A 23982-nucleotide genomic window follows, 5' to 3' on the forward strand; every position below is an offset into this window, starting at 1 on the left:
TACATTATGTAGTGCCATTTGATTTGGAAAAAAAAATTAGTTTGATAGATTGAAAGTTTCTTAAAGAACTACAGTATGTGACCTTTTCAAAGCCTGTGCACATTGTGAGACATAATTTCCTGTAACTGTCACCCAGGGAGGGAGTAGGTTGGGACTTCGATGAAACAGTTTCACTTTATATTTACCAAACAAATCAATTCTCTCTATCCCCAGCAGAGGTCAGGTTTGGTGTTATTCTCATTGTTAAAGTGAGCGTATTAAGATGAGCTTCCTTCTCTGATTAATCAGAAGCTAATGAGTCCTAAAATGAAGTGACCTGAAGGGATCTCTAATGCTTTCTGTCTGATTTTTCTTTTCCTCTTAGCTCCATTTGCTGCTGGGAAGAAAATAAAAGGGTTTCTGTGTGGCTTGTTATCTTGTTAACACATTAAACCAATGTTGTGTTGCACCTCAATGGTCAGGTATTGAATCCTGACCATACAAGCATTCACTGTGGCCAGAATCCTCACATGGTGGGGGGTAATTGACCTTTAGAAGGCACCTGCGACTGCATGTGCATGGATTGCGCTGGTGTGGCTTGCCTGGTGGACTTTGCAAGGGGGAAAAACAACCAGTGGTGTGATGAGTATGTGCTTGTCTGCCCTCTACTGAATTTACTAAAGAAGCTGCTGCAATGGGGCACACTAGAAATGCAACCGGCCATTCCAAATAGAAAATAGAAAATAGACTTACAAAATCAGTGGAACGATTTAAGGAAACAAGGAAGATAGGAGCAAAAATCAAAAGAGAGTCATGGGCAATAATTATTTCTACAACTGAACTGCATTCATTTCTGTATTCCTGTTGCTACTAATGGACTAATCTATGATAGCTGAAAACAAAAAGAAAGTATTTGCATGAACACAAATCCTTTACACGTCTGTCTAGCTCTGTACTTCACAATTTTATATTTGTAAGCTAACAATTCACATGTGGTTAAAGTGCACATTCTCAGCTTTTTTTAATAAACTTATATAGTTATTATATTTTTATTTTATACACTTTCACGATGTAGACTGTTATAGCTCGCATCAAATTCAAAACATTGGTCCTAGCATACCAGGCAGTCAAGGGATCAGCCCCAGCATACCTTCACAAGATATTCAAACCCTACATGCCAGCCAGATCCCTCCGTTCTGCTACCTCAGGACGCCTAGCACCTCCCCCTCTTCGCACCTGCACTTCCAGAACACGTCTCCTGTCTGTTCTGGCTCCACGATGGTGGAATGACCTCCCTGTGGAGGTCAGAACAGCTGAGACTGTGAACAATTTCAAACGACGACTGAAGACCCACCTCTTCAGGCTGCACCTCTCTCCATCCCTCCCTTCCCCCCTGTAAATGACTAAACTTAGGGTTGTAACTAGGCAGCTGTTTCATAAGTTACTTAGTTGATGCGCCTGTCTTAACGACTACTTGTATTTTTATTTATTTTTATTTTTCCATAGATTGCGTTGTTTCCGTTCTCGTTGTTAGTGTTAATCAGTTTAACCATCAGGGTCCAAGTTGAACTATGCGGTTGTTCCCTGTACTTGGACCGGTACTTCTCTCTAGGGGTTTCGTCATACTTGTTCCTGGTTATGGTTATACACTTTGTTGTACGTCGCTCTGGATAAGAGTGTCTGCCAAATGCCTGTAATGTAATGTAATGTAATGTAGACATGACAACACTTTTTATATATACATTTCAGGGCACCATAATGTTTGGGACATATTAATGTTCTGCAAATGTTGGTAGACATGTTTAGGACTTTGCCCTATAGCCATTGCATGCAATGACTGCTTGACGTCTGTGACCCATAGACATCACCAGGTGCCGAGTATCTTCTATGGTGAAGCCCTGCCAGGCCTTTACTGCAGCCACCTTCAGCTCCTGCTTGTTTAGGGGGTTAGTTGCATTAAGTTTTTTCTTCAGCATATTAAACTCATGTTTATTTGGATTTGAAGAATCCATTTGTCCCAAATATTACAGTGCCCTGAAATTTGGGGACTATGGTATAAAAGTGCTGTAATTTCTACATGGTGAAACCAAAATGTATGAAAGACCCTTCAATTAAAGCTGAAAAAATGCACTTTAACCACATGTGAATTGTTTGATTACAAATGAAAAATTTTGGAATGTAGATCCAAATCAAGAAATATGTCCAAATATTGTAGAGATTACTGTATGTATTAATTGAGCAATGCTCCTGAAAAACTGCAGTCTCCTTAGGTACTTTATAAAGTCATGTACTTAACCTTATTAAAATGCTAGACCCAATATTTACTGATAAAGGAATATGAATTTGGTTAAGATATGCATTGAATCTAGTGTTTGTAGAACATGCTTAAAAATGCGAGCACCAACTGTACTCAATCAGCTAGCAGACTGAGTGATGAAGAGATGTGGCAAAATACGACTGGCGATTCAAAATATAGAAAAAAGAGAAGGGTTTCTTTAGAGAAGTGGTTTGTGCAATTCTCTATTCTGTCTTCCTGAGTGCAGGGTATTGCAGAGGCTAGCCAGTCTGTGACACTTAGAAAAACACAGCTCTGCTATCAGTTTAACACCTCACCATTGGGCTGGCTTTTCCATGGTTTCCTGGAGATAAAGACATATATAGCACCTTTTTGTTTTGTAAACTTCAGTAGAACAGCAATTATTCACCCAGATGTCCCTACAATAAATATATGGGGAAGGGTGAGGGAAAAATGTGTCTTAGGAAATAACATTTTACTGTAGATTAGTATTCCAATGAATAAATATGACCCAATGACGAAACTTTATGCCTTAGAGAACAAAAATGGACCCCTACCATATGCAAATGAGTCAAATAGAGGGAGTTTCCCGGTAAGATAGAAAAGGCAAGGGGATGCTGTATGTCCACACCTGCATAGGAACAGGAAGGAACTTTTTATCTTTATCTTTATATTTTATCTTTTTCCACCCATACCTGACAGTGAATGACCCAGAGGTGTAATTTCAGCACAATGCCCTTCCAAGGCTATAATGAATAAACTGCTCTGGACCGCAAACCTCATTCCTCCTTGATGCAAATTTTCCTCTGTGGCATTTACTTTGGTAATAGTGCGATATGAAATCAAATTTGACGGACTTATCATGATCGTGATTACAATACAAATAAATACAGATCAGCCCACTGTATAACCTTTAGAATTCAAATAGAATTAAATGGTGGTCTTGCTATGATAGCATTTGAGTCAATAGGCCAATATGCTATTCATACTTGTGCAGTACAAATAGTAAAAGTAGGACCAGCAACACTCTGCTCTACCCACCCCTCTTTATTAGAAAATATTTAAGACACAAAAACAGACATTTTGGCTGTCACTGGGGCCTCATCTGGTCTTACAATGGAATGCCAAACTGTGTCAGTACATAATAAAACATCCAGTCTTGTCAGACACACACACCCATATCATTGAATCAGTTAACCTTAAAGGTAAACAACCTCAAGATGTGTGTATAAATAAGATAGTTCACCAAACAATGTATGAAAACATTTTACCATACATATTTGTTGTATTTAAATCAAAACACAAAATACATATAAAAAATTCTGAATACTGCAGGTCCACAATGCAAAATATTTATATATCACAACACAATACAAATAGAATCCAAGTCTCCCAGATTCAACATCAAAAATAATTACCATAGCCTAATTGTGGGTTCTATAATCCACAGTCCATAAAAAGTCAATTTTAGACCACAGAACGACGTCAGAGAGCCCATGAAATCCTTTATTATTATTATTATTTTATTTTTTTTAAATTATTATTTATTTATTTTATTTTTTTAATCGGATTCTCGATCTTGCTTATGTACAGTACAAATAAACGAAAAACACTAGGTTATCTCGTAATTACTATTTTAACAATAAAAGACCATTACGTTATGGATGGTCTATATGGAAATACACTATGTGACCAAAAGCATCTGGAAACCTCTTGGATTGGGGCTGTTTTCATGGTTATGGCTAAGCCCTTTTAGTTCCAGTGAAGGCGAATCTCAATGTTTCAGCATACAATCACATTATAGACGATTCTGTGTTTCCCCAACAGTTTGGTGAAGGCCCTTTCCTGTTTCAGCATGACAATGACCAACATTAATTGGCCGCTGCTAATTTAGCAATTTAGTAGCTTGCGTCTACTGTGGTAGCATACTTGCTATCGCGAGACTGGTCTATTAAAAGCCTGCTTGACAGACGCTGCCAGCCGCCGGGTAGAACGTGACCGCGATTTGTAACATGAGACGACAGGAGAACCAAACATCTGGTTGTCTGTGATAAAAGGTAGAAATACCGTTTAGCCATAAACTACATAAATGAACTGAACTCTCCTTGACTTGCGTGAGCAGGTCTATACGTTATGAAGAGATCCGCTGATCCAGCAACTATTTCTTGCGCCAGTTTGACTGTTGGTTTAAAAAGTTTTCTCGCGGTCCAATCGGTTACCACAATCTTAATTCAGTCTTCCACGCACACAGTCAAAACGGTAATTCACTAGTTTGTTGAATGTGGAGAGTAATGAATTAACTAATTGAACATATAATGCAACAGTTCTGGCTTTTTCAAAATACAGTAAACTGGAGCCATGGTATAACAATGTACACGGTTCAAAGTAGTGTGTTCAATGCGGTCGGCTGCAGGGTTGTATTTCGTGTATTTCGAGAAACTTAAGAGGAAGAGGCTGCTTGTTTGCTGATCAGAGTTACATTCGTCACGAGGGAGCGCAGCTGGACGTACAGTAGCGTTTATATGACGGTGATGTCACGCCGACTGACTTCCTAGATTGCATTTAGAATTTGGCAAACAGATCACTCCAGTTTACACCTTCTCCTTTCACCGTGCTGTTGCTGGTGTCGTGGATCAGCTTGGTTTCTGTGTGCAGGCAAATGTACTGGAACACAAGGAGGAAGAGTAAACAAAACCAGGGGGGAGCTGGTCGTTCAGTTGTCTGTGGTCGCCTTCACACAGTTTATGGTCTCCAAGGGAAGCACGAAAAGTAACAATCAACGAATCGGACTGCTGTGTCTCTCAGGTAGGAAAGGTAAAAACCCGGTGGCTACCTGCTACTCTAGTGTAGACTCGCTATATTTGAACATTGACCTGATGCATGGCACACGTTTTGGGGTTTGCCAACTAAGATCTTGCGGAACCTAGAACAAAACTTGCGTTCTTGTTTTAAAAAAACGAAGTTAGGCGTGCTCCTTGGTATTTTGGGGGAAGCGTATTATTTATACGAATCATTTTTGTAGTCTGCTAACTGAACATCAAACACTGATTGTTGGGAATTTAAAAAACATTTATATTGATTTGATTTAGTGTTCGCGTTAAGTCCATTCGTACATTGCAATCAACGTTTTAAAATGCTTTTTATTAATTTAAGTGAATTTTAAAATGATGATGAAACATCTTCATATTCAGGCAATATTTTAAATATTTTAACTGTATGTTTTATTAAAAAGGTCACGTATACTGTATTTTTGTATTGTTGTTAGTACTATACGTGCGCGTTGCCAAAGCACGCAGAGCTCTCTCAGAAATAAAGTTCCTAGAAAGGTTGAAGTGCTCGTCACTGGGGTGGTGCCCGATTAGTTGATAAAATCGTACCCCTAGCCAGCAATACATGATTAATTTGGTACTTTGGTACTTAATTCATTTGGTACTTATTAATACCCAGATAGAATATGGTTGTATTTTTTGGATGCATTTGTGAAATTTGTTCTTTAAAGAACAAAAATATACCTCCACTGTACCTTTATTTCCGAGAACGCTGCTTGGCTTTTGTTTGTTCATTATGCCAATCCAGTTTTTCCTGTTTCTGGTCAGGTTATGACAGAAGAATGGAGTTCCCGAATCACAGCCGACAGTTGCTCCAGCGTCTGCAACAGCAGCGTTGCCAAGGATTTCTTTGCGACAGCACCGTTGTTGTCGGAGAGGCAAAGTTCCGAGCACACAGGGCAGTGCTCGCCTCCTGCAGCATATACTTCCACCTCTTATATAAGGAGCAGACAGACAGACAGGACGTTGTGTATCTGAACAGTGACATAGTGACAGCCCCTGCGTTCAGCCTGTTGTTGGAGTTCATGTACCAGGGAAAGCTGGAGACCCCAGGGCTGCTGGTGGAGGATGTAATGGCGGCTGCCAGTTATCTTTACATGTACGACATTGTGACGGAGTGCACCGGCAAGCTGGACGCCATGGAGCTGCTTTCACTGCAGAAGAAGGTCAATGAAAGGATTGCGCTGAGCGCCAAGGACAGGGGGAGTCCCGACACTGAGCTGCACCACAAGCGCAGGCCGCAGCATCAGACGAGGACATCCCTGATGGTTGAATCAGAAACCAACCATAAGCAAGTCAGGCCAGCTGCTTTTGACCATAAAGAGTCTGTACAGAGTACGCGGAAGGCAAACGGCCACATCACCGGGTCATTGGCCTTTATGAGCCCGGCTTGTGAACTGGTGCCCAAGTCTCACCCCAGGGTTGGTGGGGAAATGGGAGCTATTGTTAGTGGCCAGACTGGCCACGCAACATCACCATCGCCGTGGACCCGGGTTGCGGGCGATGAGGACAGAGCTTTGGATTTGTCTTGCAGGCCTCCACCGGGCAAAGGTCCCTGGGGCCCCTCCCTTGCCCCTGTCCTGGGACAGCTGGGTAAGGGGCAACCGGACACGGTGCTTAAAAGTGCGCATGGTCAGGGTGTGCAGTCAAAGCTGGTGGATGGTGTGCTGCCGGACAGACAAAGACAGCATCTCAGGACCAGCACCAGGAGCCCCGCCCAAACACCTGAGGTACGACAGCAGGAATGGGAAAGGGAAGAAGGAAGGGAGGACGGGAATGCGGACAGGGGCGAAGCACTGACAAAGGGAGGCGGAGCCCTGATGGAGGGAAGCGAAGAAGAGGAGGAGGAGGAGGAGGAGAACGGCAACATCTCTGCATCCAGCGGGACGGCCCCCCCGCCGGGGAGGCGTCGCTCCTACCTGCATGGGCTTTGCACCTGCCCCCTCTGCAGCCGCCCCTTTCCAAACCCCCGCCTTCTGCAGCTGCACCTGGAGACCCACTTCCAAGAGAGGGGCAGGGCGCCCGCCAAGCTGGCCCCCCTGGTGGGCGGGGTGGTCAAGCCCACCTGCCAGCAGTGCGGCAAGACCTTCTCCTGCCTGTACACCCTCAAGCGGCACGAGCGCACCCATTCGGGCGAGAAGCCCTACACCTGCGCTCGCTGCGGCAAGGGTTTCCAGTACTCCCACAACCTGACTCGGCACGCCGTGGTCCACACCCGCCAGAAGCCTCACGCCTGCAGCTTGTGCGAGCGCCGCTTCACCCAGTCCGGCGACCTTTACCGCCACATCCGCAAGTTCCACCACGGGGTCACCGAGGTGCTTACTGGGTCCATCTAAGACAGCAATCCCCAAGTTGAGCATACTGTGAACTAACCTCCCCTGGTTCCTTGGTTCTCAGCTGGTTGTTGATAATGAAGTGGAAAAAAAAAGCCACCACACCCTGCAGCTATCCATTACCATAACCCCACGGTCCCTTGCTCTAAGTTCTTGTTTTCGTCAAGTCCTGGTGCATGCTCTAGGGCAGGGGTGGCCAACCCAGGTCCTGGAGAGCCACAGGATCTGCTGGCTTTTGTTTTTACTCGGCACTTAATTGATCAATTAAAGCTGTTGATTACATAGTTAACTCACCTCACCTGGTTTATTTTGTGTAAGTGGTTGTTGTATTTAAGGTCAAAACAAAAACCCGCAGACCCTGCGGCTCCCCAGGACCGGAGTTGGCCACCCCTGCTCTAGGGCCCAATATAGTGCAGCAAAAGGGTCTGCTGGTTTCTGCCCTGGCTCAACTCTTAACTTAAGCCTTCAGTGGATATAATATCACTTCAGGTGATGTAAATAAGGTGTTTAATAGTTCTACAAAGAAGTCAGGTCTTTAGATTTACACACTATCAATTCTCTCTCACTTTATATATATATATATATATATATATATATATATATATAGTTATATTTTCAGTGTTCAATGAACTGTTATGGAGTACATATGGTCTGGACTCCAATCAACCATCTATTTGTGCACTATTACAGTCAAGTTAACACTGGACATTTCACTATGAATGTATGTATTATACATGTGTATGTATTTTTGTAGAGTGTGTATGTACATTCAGATATACTGTACGTAAATTACATAAATAAAGGTATGAATCAGGTATTCAGGGTATTTTGAATGTAAGCATTGGATTTCAGTAAAGCTTGGTTTTCTGCTGAGAGTGGAAAACTTAAAATATGCAATTTTGGACTCAAAAGATGGGCTCACGTGGGCATTTGTTATGATCTTAACAATCCATGGTTGATTCATGGAGTTGTTGGCAGCGCACAAACATACAAGCTTACTTAGCATCTTTCCAGGCCTTTGATAGTTTTTGGCTTGTCAGCAATTTAATTAATTCTAATGTCATATTGTTGCACTGTTCTCACTGTATCTAGAAATGATACTAAAATGAAATCACATGTACATTGTAATTTTTTTGTGAAATTTCCAAGTGTGATATAAATTATAATTTCTACTAAATTCTTGATTTATTTTCATGTATAAAAAAAAATAAAAAAAATAGCAAATCTGCGTGCAACTCTGTGTAAATATCTCTGTAATGGCAATGATGCTAGGTGAAAGGCATCCTTTAGTGTGTGTGTGTATGTCGAGTCCATACATCTGCATCATTTCTGTTGCATTGAACTTGGAGTAATTATTTAAGCAGGTGTTGCCTTTTCCCTCATTCTTACGAAATGAGAAATTCCTAAACTTTTTAAAAAGTATAATTTTAGTATATTAAAGTATAATCGTTTGCTTGTCTCTTGAACAAATTCTGTGCCTCAGTCTCAACACTCTTAACAATGATTAGCCAGCGGTTTCAACTAATTCTATTTTCAGTGTGCATACTGAATGTTTATGATTTTTTTTTTCTCTTTGAGTATGTAATGCCCGTCCAAAGCAGCAGTTGTGGGCGAACATATGCTGGTGGCATCCTGCACATTTATGAAATGCTCAGTTGTGCTTTCAATATCAACAACTGTATGTGTATACTCTGGCAATACTGCCTATAAAAAAAGTTGTGTAAGACATAGTTTTGTGGTTCTAACAATTATCCGTCCACCTGTCCATTTTTCATGTCAACTTACTGACCTCAAACAAAGACAAGTTATTTTTTACTGAGAGGAAGGAAGGAAATACCATCTTTTATCCAGCTTTTCCATTTTACTTAAATACTTAACACCCCCATCCCCAAATAACTTTACATAGTCTTAAGGACAGGACATGAGAACTATCAACTAAATGCAAGGTTTTTTTATTGTATCAGTCTTATCTCATTTATACTCTGTGTTTATATCATGTCTCCGTATGTGCCTTGTAGACATAAAAAAGAAAGAATTATATAACATGTAGCTGTGTTTAATGTTGTTCTATAACATTTAGATATATATTTTTTAGTGGAGTGTTCAGACCTTCAGACCTGACCAATCGTTACATATTTAGCAGTTCGGCACTCAGTATGTTATTTCTGTATGTCTTCAATTTTGAAGAGATAAAAAATTATAAAATGTATGTACAGTAAAACTGGAATATTGTCTGATAAATTTGAAATAATCACAATGAGTATTTTTTTCTTGTAGTTGCCCTTGTCAATGGTTCATTGTTTTGCACAAGAAACGTCTGAAATTAAAGATAGCAATACATTGGTCCAACCTTTGTGCTATAACAACTTCCACTTTTCTGGGAAGGCTTTTAATAAAAATCTAATTTAAATAAATGTAATTAAAATTCACTGCAAAATTAATATGCAGTGCATTTCTCACTCGGTTCCTCAAAAAGCAAAAAAAAAACAAGGTGATGGTCAAACATAGGTAAATGCATCAACAGATCCAGGTACAGAAAGAAAAAACCAGTATGTAATATACTGTGATGTGTTGTTACTGAGCAATGTATATGATTGTGCCTCTTAAAGCGGGTGAAAATATGGTTCAGAACAAATTTCAGTCATTGTGGGAAAATAGTTCATACAGTGTGAAACTGATACAGCAGCTTTAATTTTAGTTCCATCTGCTGTCAAAATACAGTATTGCAGTACGTTCATTCAACACAGAATGATGTTTAATGGAAATTGATCATTGGCTTAAATGTTATCTTCCCATGGTGTTTCAGTCCTCCAGACTGCTGTATAAGAAAAAGTTGCTGTCGGTGTTTAGGTGCAATCGCTAAAATGTGAGCAAATGCAGCTAAAATACTTGATAACTAGCGATATCAGAGTTGGTATTAGGCTGTGCACAGAAATATAGGGAGCATTACAAATATTTTTATACTTATCCAGAGGTGAGAATTTAAATTCGTACTGTAAAATATCTCTATAAGAAAGCCTAAATTGCTATGGACTAAATGGTAATAATATTAAAGTTGGTTTGCCAGATTTCTAGCACTAGCATGCATGACCAGAGTATCATTAGAAATGCAGCCCACAATGACAGCGGAGTATTCACATCTATTGACTGGGCAGTGGCTGGATAACGGCTTGAATTCCCCAGCAGTTTCCACACATTTTCAGTCTCATTCACAATGAGCCTGGTCTTCAGTCCTGATTACATCACAGTACCTACTCGATCAGGACTTCTGAAGTGAACTTTCGTCTTAGGATATGCAGGGTACACATATGTGAATGTTGAAATTGTTTGTACTAACAATGAGGAGAGTCCTTGTCACAGTTTGTATTTGGGTGATATTTACATGTTTTCAATAAGGATGTTTATTATACATTTTAAACATTTACAAGTTTACAAGCAGGGCACCAAAAAATAATGGTATGTGTGCATCAATGTATGCATCCATTTCTACCATTGTTCTGACAATACCACAGTCATATTGGATCCCAACTGAAAAATAGGCCAATTAGTCAAAGAATGTACATAAGGGCTATGCTTCTATTAGCTGACTTTCAACATTTGGAGGAGATTTCTAAACGAATGCAACAGACACAGGTACAGTGAGCATTTAGCTCAGAGAGCGCTTACATGATCTCTGACAGACGTAGATTGTACATGCTGAATATGTGTACGTTAATGTGTACAGTTCATAGAAAACAGGCAAGCCCTGTTATAGGTATCTATGGTGGATTTCTTGGGAAAAATCATGGAATATCTTTAACACTTATAACATTAACATTTCCCGCCTGTTGGTCAGTGTTGTGGGGTGTTGGCCAAGTTATTCTAGAAAAACCATAATTTATCCAGAAAATGGGCTTTGGCATTTAAAATGCAGGGCTTGCTGTCATGCTGGACCATCACACATGACAGAAAATCAGAAAAATGACAGAAAAAAGGTATTTATGTTCTTCACTATCCTACCTGGTATGATGTCCTTTTCCAAGGACACAAACTACCTTCAGTGGACAAACATACAATTACACCAACCAAGCCCATCCCATTTATGATGTCATAATCACAGTCTTTCTGGCACACTGATGCCGACTCCGATTAGCCAAGTACTTCTCACTGCAGATATACTGTGAGAAGGCCAACGGAAGAGAAGACCTTTAATGGGGCTGGTTGTTTGTGAGGGTGGGGCAACTGTGACCAATTGCAATTGGCAAAATTATATGACAGCCCCGCCCATTTTGGCATCATGACATCTAATTCTTCCATCACCAGTGCTCTTAGAGTCTTACCCAACTTCTCAAGAAGTGTTCAATCTAATGACTTTAGTAAGAGTTAAGCATGAGAAAAGCAGGTAGAAAAGAAAAAGTACTGGCTGTGCTGAATGCAATAGAGATGTTGCAACGTGCAAAGAATGAATAGAAAGTAATTTGCGACGTATTTACACAGCTTAGTAACATGTGTCTCTGCTTAACCATTGGTCACACAGTCTTTGGGTATGTCTGCAATTGAGAGGGCTATAACTCAGCATGTTGATTGGTTCCAATAGGTTTGAATGTTGGTGAAAACTGCAGAGAAGCCAGGCAATTTCAGAAGCCACAGTGGGTTAGTAAAGACTAGTGGAGGGTCTTAAAGACGGGTGTGTTTCTTCTCTGGTTTGTCTTTGCTTGGCTCCACATAGTTGTTGTGTTGGTTCCTCTCCTCCTCCCAGTAGCCCTTCTTCATTATCCTAGTGACATACAAAAACAGGGCCTGGCAAAGGAGAAGAAAATGATCAAACACTGCTTCAGCATGAATTAAGAAGCTGAGACTGCATGTGGCTGGGGTGATATTTAATGTGTGCACATCACAGGGAGGAGTTATCCCCTTGATTCAGGAAATCATTATTACTAAATTATTACTAAATTAATATCACTTCTGTAAAAAGTGCTGATGTTTTTTGTGATTGAACAATAAAGACCAATACACATCTTGAACAACAACGTTGACAAATAATATATAACTGATTCTTAATTGGTTATCCTATTGGTTATAAATAATACGCAATTAAAGTACGTTTTAGGAGCCTTACCCCAATAAAATGTCTTTGAGACATAAGCCCTGACTTGGTGGTTTGGATGTAACATGGACTGCGTGTTTTAAATTATACCCGAATAAAGTTATCAATGTAGGGTAATTGAAACGGCTAATGACTACTGACATGTCAAAGCTGTTAGAAGTAATATTTCATAGTGCTTGGCTAAATATTTTCTAGAGTAAATGAGCAAGAAATTGACATTTAATCATGATTTAAATGTCCATTTTGTTAATTTGTTATCAAACCAAGCAAATCTGATTCACTAGGCTACATGTGTAACAGTAACCTTGTGCAGATTAACACATATAGTGAAAATTCCAGCAAGTCTATCCCGTGCCACGTGCCAAGTCTATCCCCACATGCCACGCTGTTTCATTGCTTATTAACGTCTGTGAGTAAGCAATACAAGTCAAACCTGTCCTGACTTGAAAGCAGGCAATAAGTAATCAAAATGGTATGTGTTTTCGTTGAATGAGTACAAACATCAAAGGGCAAACTAAAACCACTACCTATCTGTAAATGTATTCACGTGTGTGAAAAAAAAAAGTTTTTTTTGTTTTTGTTAGCCTAACTGTGTTTTGTTAGCCTAACCTGCTGCGTGATTGCTGTGGTTATAGCCTGTGAGCTAGATTTTTACAACAAAAGTGCGATTTGCAGATACTGACGCGCATCGTTACAGGGTCACAGCAATATTTCTAAAATAATCGGGTCATAGGGGCCCCCTAAATGGGCTATGCACTCGCTGTCCTAACACTCAAGCTCTGCCAAAGTTGCCTGGTGTTAGTGCGATTGTAGAAATGAGGCTACTGAATTGAACTATTCAGTGGAGCTTATTCAACCACTGGGACCAGAGTAGTGAAGAAACAAGATCAAGAACAGAGACCCTTTTGGGGATGGAAAGGCAACCACGGGTTGTGGATTGGAGTGGAGTGGCAGTTTTTTTTATAATAGATCATAGGCAAGAGGGTGCAGTTCTCTTGCTGTCCCATGTGGATAGCTCATTAAAATATTGCACATAGCCCGTTTAAAGACAGACAGACTTCTCCTTCGGGGCTGTCTCTCAATCACTGAAAAGAAAATCACTGGTGCAAGTAAATTGTGAAAAAAAAAGAATTTTTTTTTGCCTGAATCACTTGCTGCCTGAAGCAGGAAATTTGTTCACATTCAAGCTCCTGCTTGATGGAAAAAAGATGTGAGATTCTTTACTTGGCTTAAGCTACATTCTCTGTTTGAGTGTCAGATGCATTTGATAAGTGGCAGCTCTAAATTGTAAGATGGCAGGCCTTCCCCACAGCTGTGGTCCTCTTGAACAGGTTCACCTTCCCATATGTGTGTAAATCTATGTACTCCAAATGGCGGTTGCCATGGTACCCAGTCTCAAGTGGTCACTGGGACAGCTGATGTAAAAGTAATCTGTTCGCGAAGATGGATATTGGATGAATGCTAAGCTCTTGTTTGTTGGCACGAGCACTGTTTGCCAGTACAGAGCCTCATATGTGGCTTGCAATGCATCAATTTCACTTGTGTGTAACCACATTATAACTTCAAAAAGTACAATTTGTTTGGATTTTATGTTCTGTATAGTATGTTTTAATTTAATTAAATTGTCATTTTAGGTGTATTTAAATTTTTCCTGTCAATAAAAAACAAAGCACAGTGTTTTCTAATGTGAGGTGGATTTTGAAAGAATGGTGGAACTAATTATTTCACTCCTTATCCACAGGAGGTCAGTGTTTCCTTACCAGTGGGTCAAAATACACTGTGGTCAAAAATGGAAAACAAAATGTATTAGCAATGATGTATGGAAAAAAGATTTGTAAAGACTGGATTAGCCTGAATATGAAATTGATTAGATTGGTATTGTAATGCAAGTGTACACTGTGCTACATATATTACTGATTTTTCAAGACTCAAAATGTTAAAATAGGTTGGTTTCATTTACCATAGTGTACAAGCTATGATTCAGTTTTATCATGCAATAAAATTGAGTTTTGTAGTTTCATGGTCTGGAATTGTGATGCTTACGTAGCCATCCAAAGCATATTAGCAATACAAAAGAAGATTGAATATCGATAAATTCCTACTGATACTAATAAAATAAACTAACAGATGCATAGCAGTTAAAACAAGCTCTTAAATTAGAAACTGTACTTTTATGTCAGCTCTGAAGAGGACTTGAATGCAGGCAATGACATTACAGTCAATGGTAATTTGCATTACTGTAAATGGTAATGACACAGGTCACTGTGAGAAATTCTGTACCTTCCAGGCCTCCTCCAGCTCGTCAGTCCACTTCTCCTTCAGAATTGGCTGGACAGCACGAATAAACTCCACCCCCACATACTATAAAAACAGGCATCATATTTATAGTTTTAACCATAAATTGTTTCAAGCAAATATTCCATTCAGTAGTGACCATTAATTTATAGGCTCTGACTCTAAATTAAGCATCAACAAATGTCTCACTGGTGATCATACTTAGAAAAAGCCTCACAAACCCTTACTTAAAACATTATTCATGAACTTATTCATAAGCTTTTAAAAAATCAAAAAATGGAAAGCTATTGTGGCTATACATTTTCTGTTTTAAATCTGAACAATTGCTCTTCATATTAGCTCCGCTGCTGACCTTTCCATCTTTTAGAGCCTGTTGTGGCATAATGCATTGGTGGCTGCTCGTTCAGCCAATCGGCAAGCTATAAGAGATGTTTGACATACTGAGCAAATATATCAGGTCAAGTGTTCATTCTGCTGTTATGCTGTTTTAAACTGGAAATAGGATGTGCCAGTTTAAAACAAAAATGTTCCAGTTCTATTTGCATTGTTATAGCTACATATGTATCAGTGGATGTTGTCCATTACCAACACAGATAATGAACCAGAAAATCATTACAGATGTCAAGAACGGAAGTTTGAAGAATGGAAGGAACTGAACTTTAAATGATAAGAATATGAAGCTCACTATAGGATGCCACCATTTCATGGTCAGCCTCTTCTCGTCTCAGTCAAAAATGTATCCTCTGCATTATGATGTGAAATGCTTTTTTGATTGGATTTTATAGTACAAAGGATCCAACCCTCACTGATTATTCCCTGACCGTGGGATATGTAATCCTGTAGCCTAGTAAATCAATAGAAGGCCATGCATGGGCACTAACCCCGTAGTACTTTGGTGGGGCATTGTAGCGGTAGTGGCCCCTGCCCAGGTCCAGGGCCAGTTGATCCAGCCTCTCCAGCTGGTCCAACCTGGCCACACTCTTCTCAATGAAAGACATCACCCTGTGGGCATGACATAGTGTTCTGAAAACAACTGGAACCCACATTACACATCCACCCCCCCCCCCCCAAACAGTCAGCATGATTGCTCTTAGAAGCTGGTGAGGAGAAAATTAGAATCAGAGGATGAACAGTCTAACACATGTTAATGCTGCTTGCGGATGTTTTTGGTTATTCTCAAGCACCCAGGGACTCAATCCCCATTGTTGTTGGCTCACGACTGGCTGAAAATATTCAGTCATGATGGTCTTATCGAGTTGTGCTGAGTTTGAGTGGCCCTTGACCTCTATAAAGAGCAGCACGACGATGAGCTGTCGGTTTTCCTGCCCGTCTCAATGGCCTCGCCCTCGTTGGCCACGCCTTTTATTAAGAGGGTTCTCTCTTGTGGCTTAATTAGTTTCACCAGCCCTTTTTGCACTTTTTCTACAGCCCACTCCATGTCTTTCAGAACTCCCACTCTTGGGAGCCAAACAGTATGGTGAGAGCACTTCAGATGTGGGTCGAGTGACGCCTGAGTACAGGTACGAATGTGTGGCAGCTAGATGCTGGAAGCTCCTCAATTTCAGGACAACACGCTAGTCAAAAACAGTTGCATTTGCATTGGATTTAAATCTGTGACAACCAGGCTTGGCCCTGCAGAATGGGTTTTTCTTCAGTTCACACCTTTAATTGCTTAGCTTGCTCAGTTGTAATTAATTGGTGACACATCTTATGGCCATCCAAGTTTCTCCACTGAAACCTAGGGTAAGTGCTTGATGCAGTGGTACTGTGAACATGATATGTCCTCGACAGATTGCGTAGACAGACACACATCTTAATATTTGAAGGGCCAGAGGCCTCAGATATGCGAATTGACACTGTGTTGCACTCAAATACAATATACCATTATAAGATTGGAATACCGTAAGATTCTGAGATTCAGAGGTGAAAACTGACATTTGTGGCGGCATCACGTGATTACCGAAACCCTACCAACCCTGCCTCTCCCACCCCTCAAGGGGCATGACCCACCTCAGTCCATGGGCTCGCAGCTCTTTGCTGGTTCGCAGCCTCTCCAGGTCCTCCACGTCTCTGAACAGGAAGAACACGTCTTTGCATTCTGGATGGGTCTCAAACAATCTGTGGCCAAGACAAAGGGGGACTGTGAGCTCTTTAGACAGCACTAATAAATTCATAAATTTCATCCCTTCTCAATGGTCCTGTTGGTTCCTCTCACGACGACAAACAAAAACATTCGCTCTCCCATGACCTCACTTTGCATTTGAATATTTTTAAGGCTGTGAACCAGTACTTTTTGGAAGGGGGTCAACAAAACATTTATTATGCCTCTCATGGATAGCATCAAAATTGTTTTCATTATATGGCCGGCAGCATGAAAAGTATAAATACTGTGTTTTATTCTGACTACCAAGCTCCGTAATGTTTCTGACAAAGACATATATTTTTTCTTTATTTGGCTCTCTACTCCAAATCAAGCTTACTTATAGATGTGTACAATGATCTGAAAAAACTGAAGAATTCTTGACTGGCCAAGTCATTCGACTTAGAGCTACCCAGCTTCTAACCAACTTTCTTACTTGCACCTGGAGAGACCCAAAATAAATCAAAATGAACATGTGGTTCTTATGCTTGACTATGCCTTTATATATGTGTATATATATATTTATATATATATATATATATATGTGTGTGTGTGCATATATATATGCACACACACTACATTGCCAAAAATATGTGGACACCTGACATCTAACATCTCATCAAAAAATTATGTGGGCATTAATATGGAGTTGGTCCACCCTTTGCTGCTATAATAACCCCCACTCTTCTGGGAAGGCTTTATGCTGAAACATTGCTGCAGAGATTTGCTTCCACTCAGACGGAAGAGCATTAGTGAGGTTGGGCACTGATTGGGCGATTAGGCCTGGCTCGCAGTTGGCTTTCCAATTGATCCCAAAGGTCTTGAGTGGGGTTGAGATCAGGACTCTGTGCAGGTTAGTTATGTTCTTCCACACTGTTCTCAACAAAATGATTTCTATATGGACCTTGCTGTGTGCCTGGGGGAATTGTCATGCTGAAACAGGAAAGGGCCTTCCCCAAACTTTTGGGGAAGCACAAAATCATCTAGAATATCATTGTATGCTGTAGCGTTAATATTTGTCTTCATTAGAACTATACAGCCTAGCCCAAATCATGAAAAAGAGCCCCAGAACAAAGGATTGTCCAGATACTTTTGGTCATATAGAGACGGGTGGCAAATTCAAGGCAAAACCTGAATAAATGAGTGGAGAAACATAATGAATGCAGATGATTCCATACAGGTGTGCTGCATGATACAATTATGCAATTAACATCTTATCATGCTCTGTGGCATGTTTAAAAATGCTGAGCAGGCCCAGTTGGCCTCAATTTTGGGTCAAGATGGCAAGAGGAAAAGATCTAAGTGACTTTGAAAGAGGATTCATTATTGGGGCACGGTGGCAGGAGCTTCAGTCACAAAAACTGCTCAACTAGCTTGTTCTTTCAGTAGGAACAGTGACTCAAATACCATCTGCATTTAGATCGATGGTAAAGACAAGTCGGAAATTGTGGTCGAAAGCGCACACTCGATGACTGTGATGCTCATGTATGAGTGCGATATGTAAGGAAAAACAGAAGAGCAACTCTTCCTCAGGTGACAGAGAATGTCAATGCAGGACATGATCAGACTGTGTCAGCAAGAGCAGTCCGTCGACAACTACATAGAGAGGGATATTATAGTATAGGGATATTATATTATATGCAGTGCATAAACCCCTCATTACAAAGATGAATGCACATTTGAGAGTTCAGTGGTGCAAAAACCACAGGCACTGTGATGTGATGTGATGTGTGTCAACAGAGATGTGAACATTTTTATATGGTCATATGAGTCTTCCTTCTTGACAAGTGGGAGAGTCCATGTGTGGCATACACAAAGAGAAAGGTATGCTTGACCCCTACAGCAAGGGGGTCTGGTGGCATGGGTTGGGTCCACTTGTCCACTTAGAGAGAAGGGTCACTGTAAATCAATACAGAGTTATTCTGAGTGATTGCCGTTATCTCATGATGAAAAATATCTATCCTGGTATATATATATATATATATATATATATATATATATATATATATATAGTATAAGGGGTCAACATTTTTCCCCATATACACAGATGCAGCAGGTAGGCTACATAACCCTGCCACAACTGGACATGTTTCATAGAAATGGCGTGTTGGTTTAAAAAAACAAGCCATCTATGTTATACTGTGTCGGTGATCAGTGACCTTGTAAATAAAAGCCTTGATGCAAGGCTTTACCAGAATAGAATAGAACAGACAACCTTGCAGAATCAGAGACAGAGCTGAACACAGTGTTCACCCCACATACTAACACCCACTTCTTGGCTAACAGCCCCCATGGTGGCTACCACCAATGAGGTGACTGCACTTGTTGTTTCAACAGAACCAACACAAAACATTTTCACCATCCAGAATCAGAGACAGAATATGAAATCAGCTCATTTGCAGTTTGAGCTCATCAGCTCAAACTGCAACTCAACTCACATAGTCCAGTCTTCATGCTGAAATGTCTTTTGCTTGGATAGAAGCCCTTAAGTTGTAATATAATGCTAATATAATGTCATAATCTATAACAAGAACATTGAATATACTATTGCACTCCATGACATCCCTTAACTTTTGAGCCATTGCAAAAGATACTCTCTTTGCCAGGGATAGTGAATTCATAAATAAATAATTCAGAAGTGAAGCATACTGGAATTACTGTACACCTTGGGTCAAGATGGTCAAGGTCAAATAGCGAGCACTAAATCCTTAAATGTAATGTTAATGATACATGATTGTTAATGACATTAGTTTTCCCCCTTATAATCTGGTTCTAAATGACTGCACAGCCTCATGTACATCAACATATTTCAGCTGGAATCCCGTAGTAGAGAGGTGGTGCTGCACTGCCCATTTCTCACAGCAGACTCACTTTGCTACTCCCAATGATCTCCTGGATGTTATCTGGTTGCACCCTAGGGCTCCCCTCAGAAGTGCAGACCATCCTTTTCAGATTGAGCCTTCCTTCCCCTGTGTATCTGATGTCAAAGAGCAATGATGATCTCCTATAGAAGGTGTTCAGACAGCTGTTGTCCTCATTTTGGCAGGAACGAGGACAACAGTGGTGAAGCGTGTCATCGGGGATGAAGAAAGCCATATGTCCAGAAAGCATGGCTGAAAAATGTTTTTAGAACCCATGGCCAGATACAGATAACTAATCCAACTATTCCAGATCGAGTCATTATGTCAAAAGCGAAGCAGCATTTTCAATGTGGATTGGATTATTAGATTTCTTGTGGAAAACCACAAATATAAATGGTCCATGCAGGTTTTATATACAGCTTGTATTTACATCATTACTATTACACTACTTTAATAATTAAAGTGACATGCTAATTGATATTAGATTCTAGTTCCAGAAGTGCCTGTCGGTAGTCCGTGCAGGACACGTTGACTAGTCGGGTGCATATACGCTCAATTCAAAGAACATCAAGGTCAACAAACGTATTGTGGGAAACACATTTATCGCGGGCAACGCGTGGAGCCATCTGGGCTCCAGACCTTCCAGGTTGAGTGTGTACCATCCATGATATACGAGTCACAGCTCCTTGTATGCTTGCTTCCGGCATGTTATGGACCTGAACTACTGCACGAACCGTCCCCCAAAAAATTGCTCTTAAAATCTCATTATCTGCTCCGATGGACTTACATCTTTCGCTGTCCTCTGCGTTCTTTTTCATCAAGATTCTGCTGACCGTACAGTCAGGGTGTTGTTTACCATACTTATGCATTTGTCATTTGTTTTGAAATTATCTATTGAAAAAGCAGACTAGGCGGTCCTGCAGTAAAGTACACTTAACTGTTATCGACTACACAGTATAATTCACAATAATTCATGAACCGGTTTTACCTTGGTCAGTCCTTACCCAAATCTCTCTCTCTCTCTCAAATTCAAATTCAAATAAGCTTTATTGGCGTGACGTACATATACATATCGCCAAAGCACAGGTAGAACAAACAACAAACAATGTACGGAATACAACTATGTGTGTGTGCGTGGTATTTGTGTATGTTAGCTGGTGTAATGTCTCTATCGTAGAGCCCGCGCACACACGTTGTCACAAAGACCTGTTGCGTAGCCGTACAAGCTACTTTTGACATGGTTTTAAACAGAGTAAATTGCCAGAAATACTAAATAACACATCGCATACAGCAGGTGAAAATACAACTAATATTCCTTCACCAAAGGTCCGCTAGTAGCAAATAGCCTATAGAATATTAATTACACATCGAACATAATTACATTTCGGCATGTAGTAGATTATTTTATCTAGGCTGATTTATTTTACAGAGTCAATACAGGTTATGAGCCTTGGCCAAAGAAACAGTGCCCCAGATGGGAATCAAACCCACAGTCTTTGAGTTGCAATCCCAGTTCCCTATATATCAGTTGCCATATGGCACGTGCTCTAATTGGTGAGAACGGAATATGTTGTATTTAAGTTTATTATTATTATTATTATTATTATTATTAAAAACAACAACAGCAACAACAATATTAATAATTATGATAATTGGAAAACAAGTACTCAGATTTCCCTTCGCCAATGTCTCAAGTTTATACACCTTTATCATACATAACATGATCGCAATAGCAAATAACAGGCACCTACCTGACAAACATTATTATTCCAACTTTGGCGATATCTTCTTGGATAACTTTCCAAGACTCTTTGATCATTTCAATTTGTTCCTGGCTTAGTTTTGTCACCGCAACGTCCTCATCTCTTATGTCTCCCTGTGTTTTTGCTACCAAACCCAATCCTGATATTGCGCAGCCCATCTTCCAGCTTGGTACAGGAACGACGAGGAGATTATAAAATATCAATGGGAAAACAGCCACAGAATATATCCGAGACGTAACCGGAGCTTCGCAACCGGATTCATGCATTTACTTCTCTCGTGCGTTGGTTCCGTGGCATTCAAATGGATGCGATGGCTGCACAAATGCAAAGATGATTGTTTATAATATAGTAATTGATATAGTAATAGGGTAAAACATTTGATTTGTTTAGGGAACAAGCCAAGCACTTAGATAGATTGAAGGCTTATGTTTCTCAAAAGCGTAAAAACTAGGGAGAACTCAGATGGAGGCAACCGTGAAGAACAAATTAGATGCTATCATGAAGAAATCCCAGGTGACAACAGAACTGCTCGCAATTTGAGATGATCCGCTGGACTTGGTACTGGCCAATAATCGCTCCAGAAGTACTTCCACAAACACCCACGAAAAATCAGACACGCAACTGTACGCGCGCAAGCGCGCGGACAAGCACACACGCTCATTTACATTCGTTTAGTCTGTAAACGAAGTGGTCATAATTTTTGTTATCGGTATATTGTACGCTTCAAACTGCTAATCTGTCTGAGGAGATTCAAATGTGTACTGCTAAATGAGACAAACAAAACGTGTGAATCATAGTTCATTTGATGCATTTATAATAATAAATGCTCAGTTCAAAAAAACGTTCAATTCAAAGAGCTTTATTGTCATGGAAGTAATGAAACAATATTGCCAAAGACAAGATAGAATAAGGTTTAACATTTGATCGATTACAATAGTGAGATGTAAGTGAGTGAGATTTAACATTTTACAGGTATTTACAGTTACACAGACTCCCTTCCTCTGTGACAAGCCATGACATATGTTGCCACAAAGGGGAAGTTATTCCGTCACCCGTGATCATTTAGAATTTTTCTTTAGGGTTAAGTGAGGAAATTAAGGCATTCATTCAATGGAGGAGAATGTGCATTTCTGTTTCTACCTCCCCTGTAATGCAGTGACTACAAACACGCTCCTCTCTGGGTAGGTTTTTATGTCTTCCTCTTTCTATAACCTACTGGTGGTCACTGAGCACGTGTTTAATCAGGGTTTGTCTCTGCTCCTTATCTCTGACAACGTAGAGAAACTCAGCCAATTCACATTTCTGTCCAGGGTCAAATAGGAATTAAGTCTTCTTTGGGATTTTGTTATAGTTCATTTGACTTAATGATAATTTGTTTGGTTCTGTTGTGTTTGTTTGAAGCAATGCCGAGGGGTGCTTGGTTAGTAAGCTTCACCATCAACTGACTAAGAGCACTCTTCTCAGCTTCAAGCTCATGGGCTTATAGGGCTTTGAAGTGAAGGGAATCTTTTGAGCTTGATTTAATGTGTGCTCAGAAGGTTAATGCCTTTTTAGATATTTATTACTTTTGGTTTCACACATGTTTCTTTCAGAAAATGTTGATGTGACACCGAGAGTTGTCAACACTGGACCCAAGAGCAGAACAGTAGGTGAATCATCACAATCGGTCCCCTCTGATCCTGCCATTTTATAGATATCGAACCTGGAGAGATGCATTAGCTCCTTCCCATTCCCATTAACTCTTTTGTCAGAGTTGTTCCTCATTGATGTGGGTGAGAGGGACAGGGATGCTTGTCCAAATATATGCTAATTTCCTGCCTCATCGATGCAGTAAGTTTCTAAACCAGTCAGGGCATTAAATTCTGCACTGCACTCAGTATTATTTCTCCACAGCCTGAGGGACACTGGGTAACTGTATCATATTTCGACACCATGTTTCTAAAAGGATGCAAATATCAACATTCTTAATCTCTAAAAAATCATGTCTGTGGTCTCAGGACCAAACGTGCTGGAGTATAAATTTGTGTAACCATTATGTAAAAAAATTATATATAGATTAATGTCATATAGGAGCACATTAGGTAATTGCTGGACATCTTGTGTGTATATGTGTGTGAGGATGTGTGCATGTGTGTGTAAATGTGTGTGTGTGCATGTTTATGAGATTGAAAATAGCATGTGTGTCTGTGTTGTTTTGTGATTATGTGTTATTACGTGTTATCTTTCTCTAATATCACCACAGATCATCTGATTATGGTGGGGATTCTTCTGGCTTTGTGTGGCAGTGAGGGGAGATATATCATTGGGGTGAGGGGCTGCAGGGGAGTGGGGGGTTGAATTCATCCAAGTTGTTTGTTGTATTTTGCGGGTGTATACTTCCTCGGACTAGCTGGTATGTACT

The 23982-nt window shown here is 40.3% G+C and overlaps 2 protein-coding genes across 4 annotated transcripts; one reads left to right on the plus strand and one right to left on the minus strand.

Annotated features, from left to right (window-relative positions):
* Nucleotides 1-4203: 4203 nt before the first annotated feature.
* Nucleotides 4204-8664, plus strand: LOC135257112 (zinc finger and BTB domain-containing protein 42-like). Of its 3 annotated transcripts, none has more exons than XM_064339545.1 (3): nucleotides 4204-4332; nucleotides 4931-5089; nucleotides 5872-8664. In XM_064339545.1, exons 2-3 carry the CDS (start codon nucleotides 5020-5022, stop codon nucleotides 7437-7439), a joined length of 1638 nt encoding a protein of 545 aa, XP_064195615.1. In that variant the 5' UTR covers nucleotides 4204-4332; nucleotides 4931-5019; the 3' UTR covers nucleotides 7440-8664. The 3 variants fall into 3 exon arrangements, with proteins under 3 accessions (XP_064195615.1, XP_064195617.1, XP_064195616.1); XM_064339547.1 differs by having other exon boundaries at nucleotides 4931-5080; XM_064339546.1 differs by lacking the exon at nucleotides 4204-4332 and adding an exon at nucleotides 4347-4534.
* A 2132-nt stretch (nucleotides 8665-10796) lies between these two features.
* LOC135257113 (neuroglobin-like) lies at nucleotides 10797-22197 on the minus strand. Its single transcript, XM_064339548.1, has 5 exons — nucleotides 21570-22197; nucleotides 16828-16935; nucleotides 15699-15819; nucleotides 14803-14883; nucleotides 10797-12215 (listed from the first exon to the last, which is right to left on the minus strand). Exons 1-5 carry the CDS (start codon nucleotides 21845-21847, stop codon nucleotides 12093-12095), a joined length of 711 nt encoding a protein of 236 aa, XP_064195618.1. The 5' UTR covers nucleotides 21848-22197; the 3' UTR covers nucleotides 10797-12092.
* Nucleotides 22198-23982: the final 1785 nt, after the last annotated feature.

Source organism: Anguilla rostrata, chromosome 6 (genome assembly GCF_018555375.3).
Source record: "Anguilla rostrata isolate EN2019 chromosome 6, ASM1855537v3, whole genome shotgun sequence".
NCBI classification, from domain to species: Eukaryota; Metazoa; Chordata; class Actinopteri; order Anguilliformes; family Anguillidae; genus Anguilla; species Anguilla rostrata.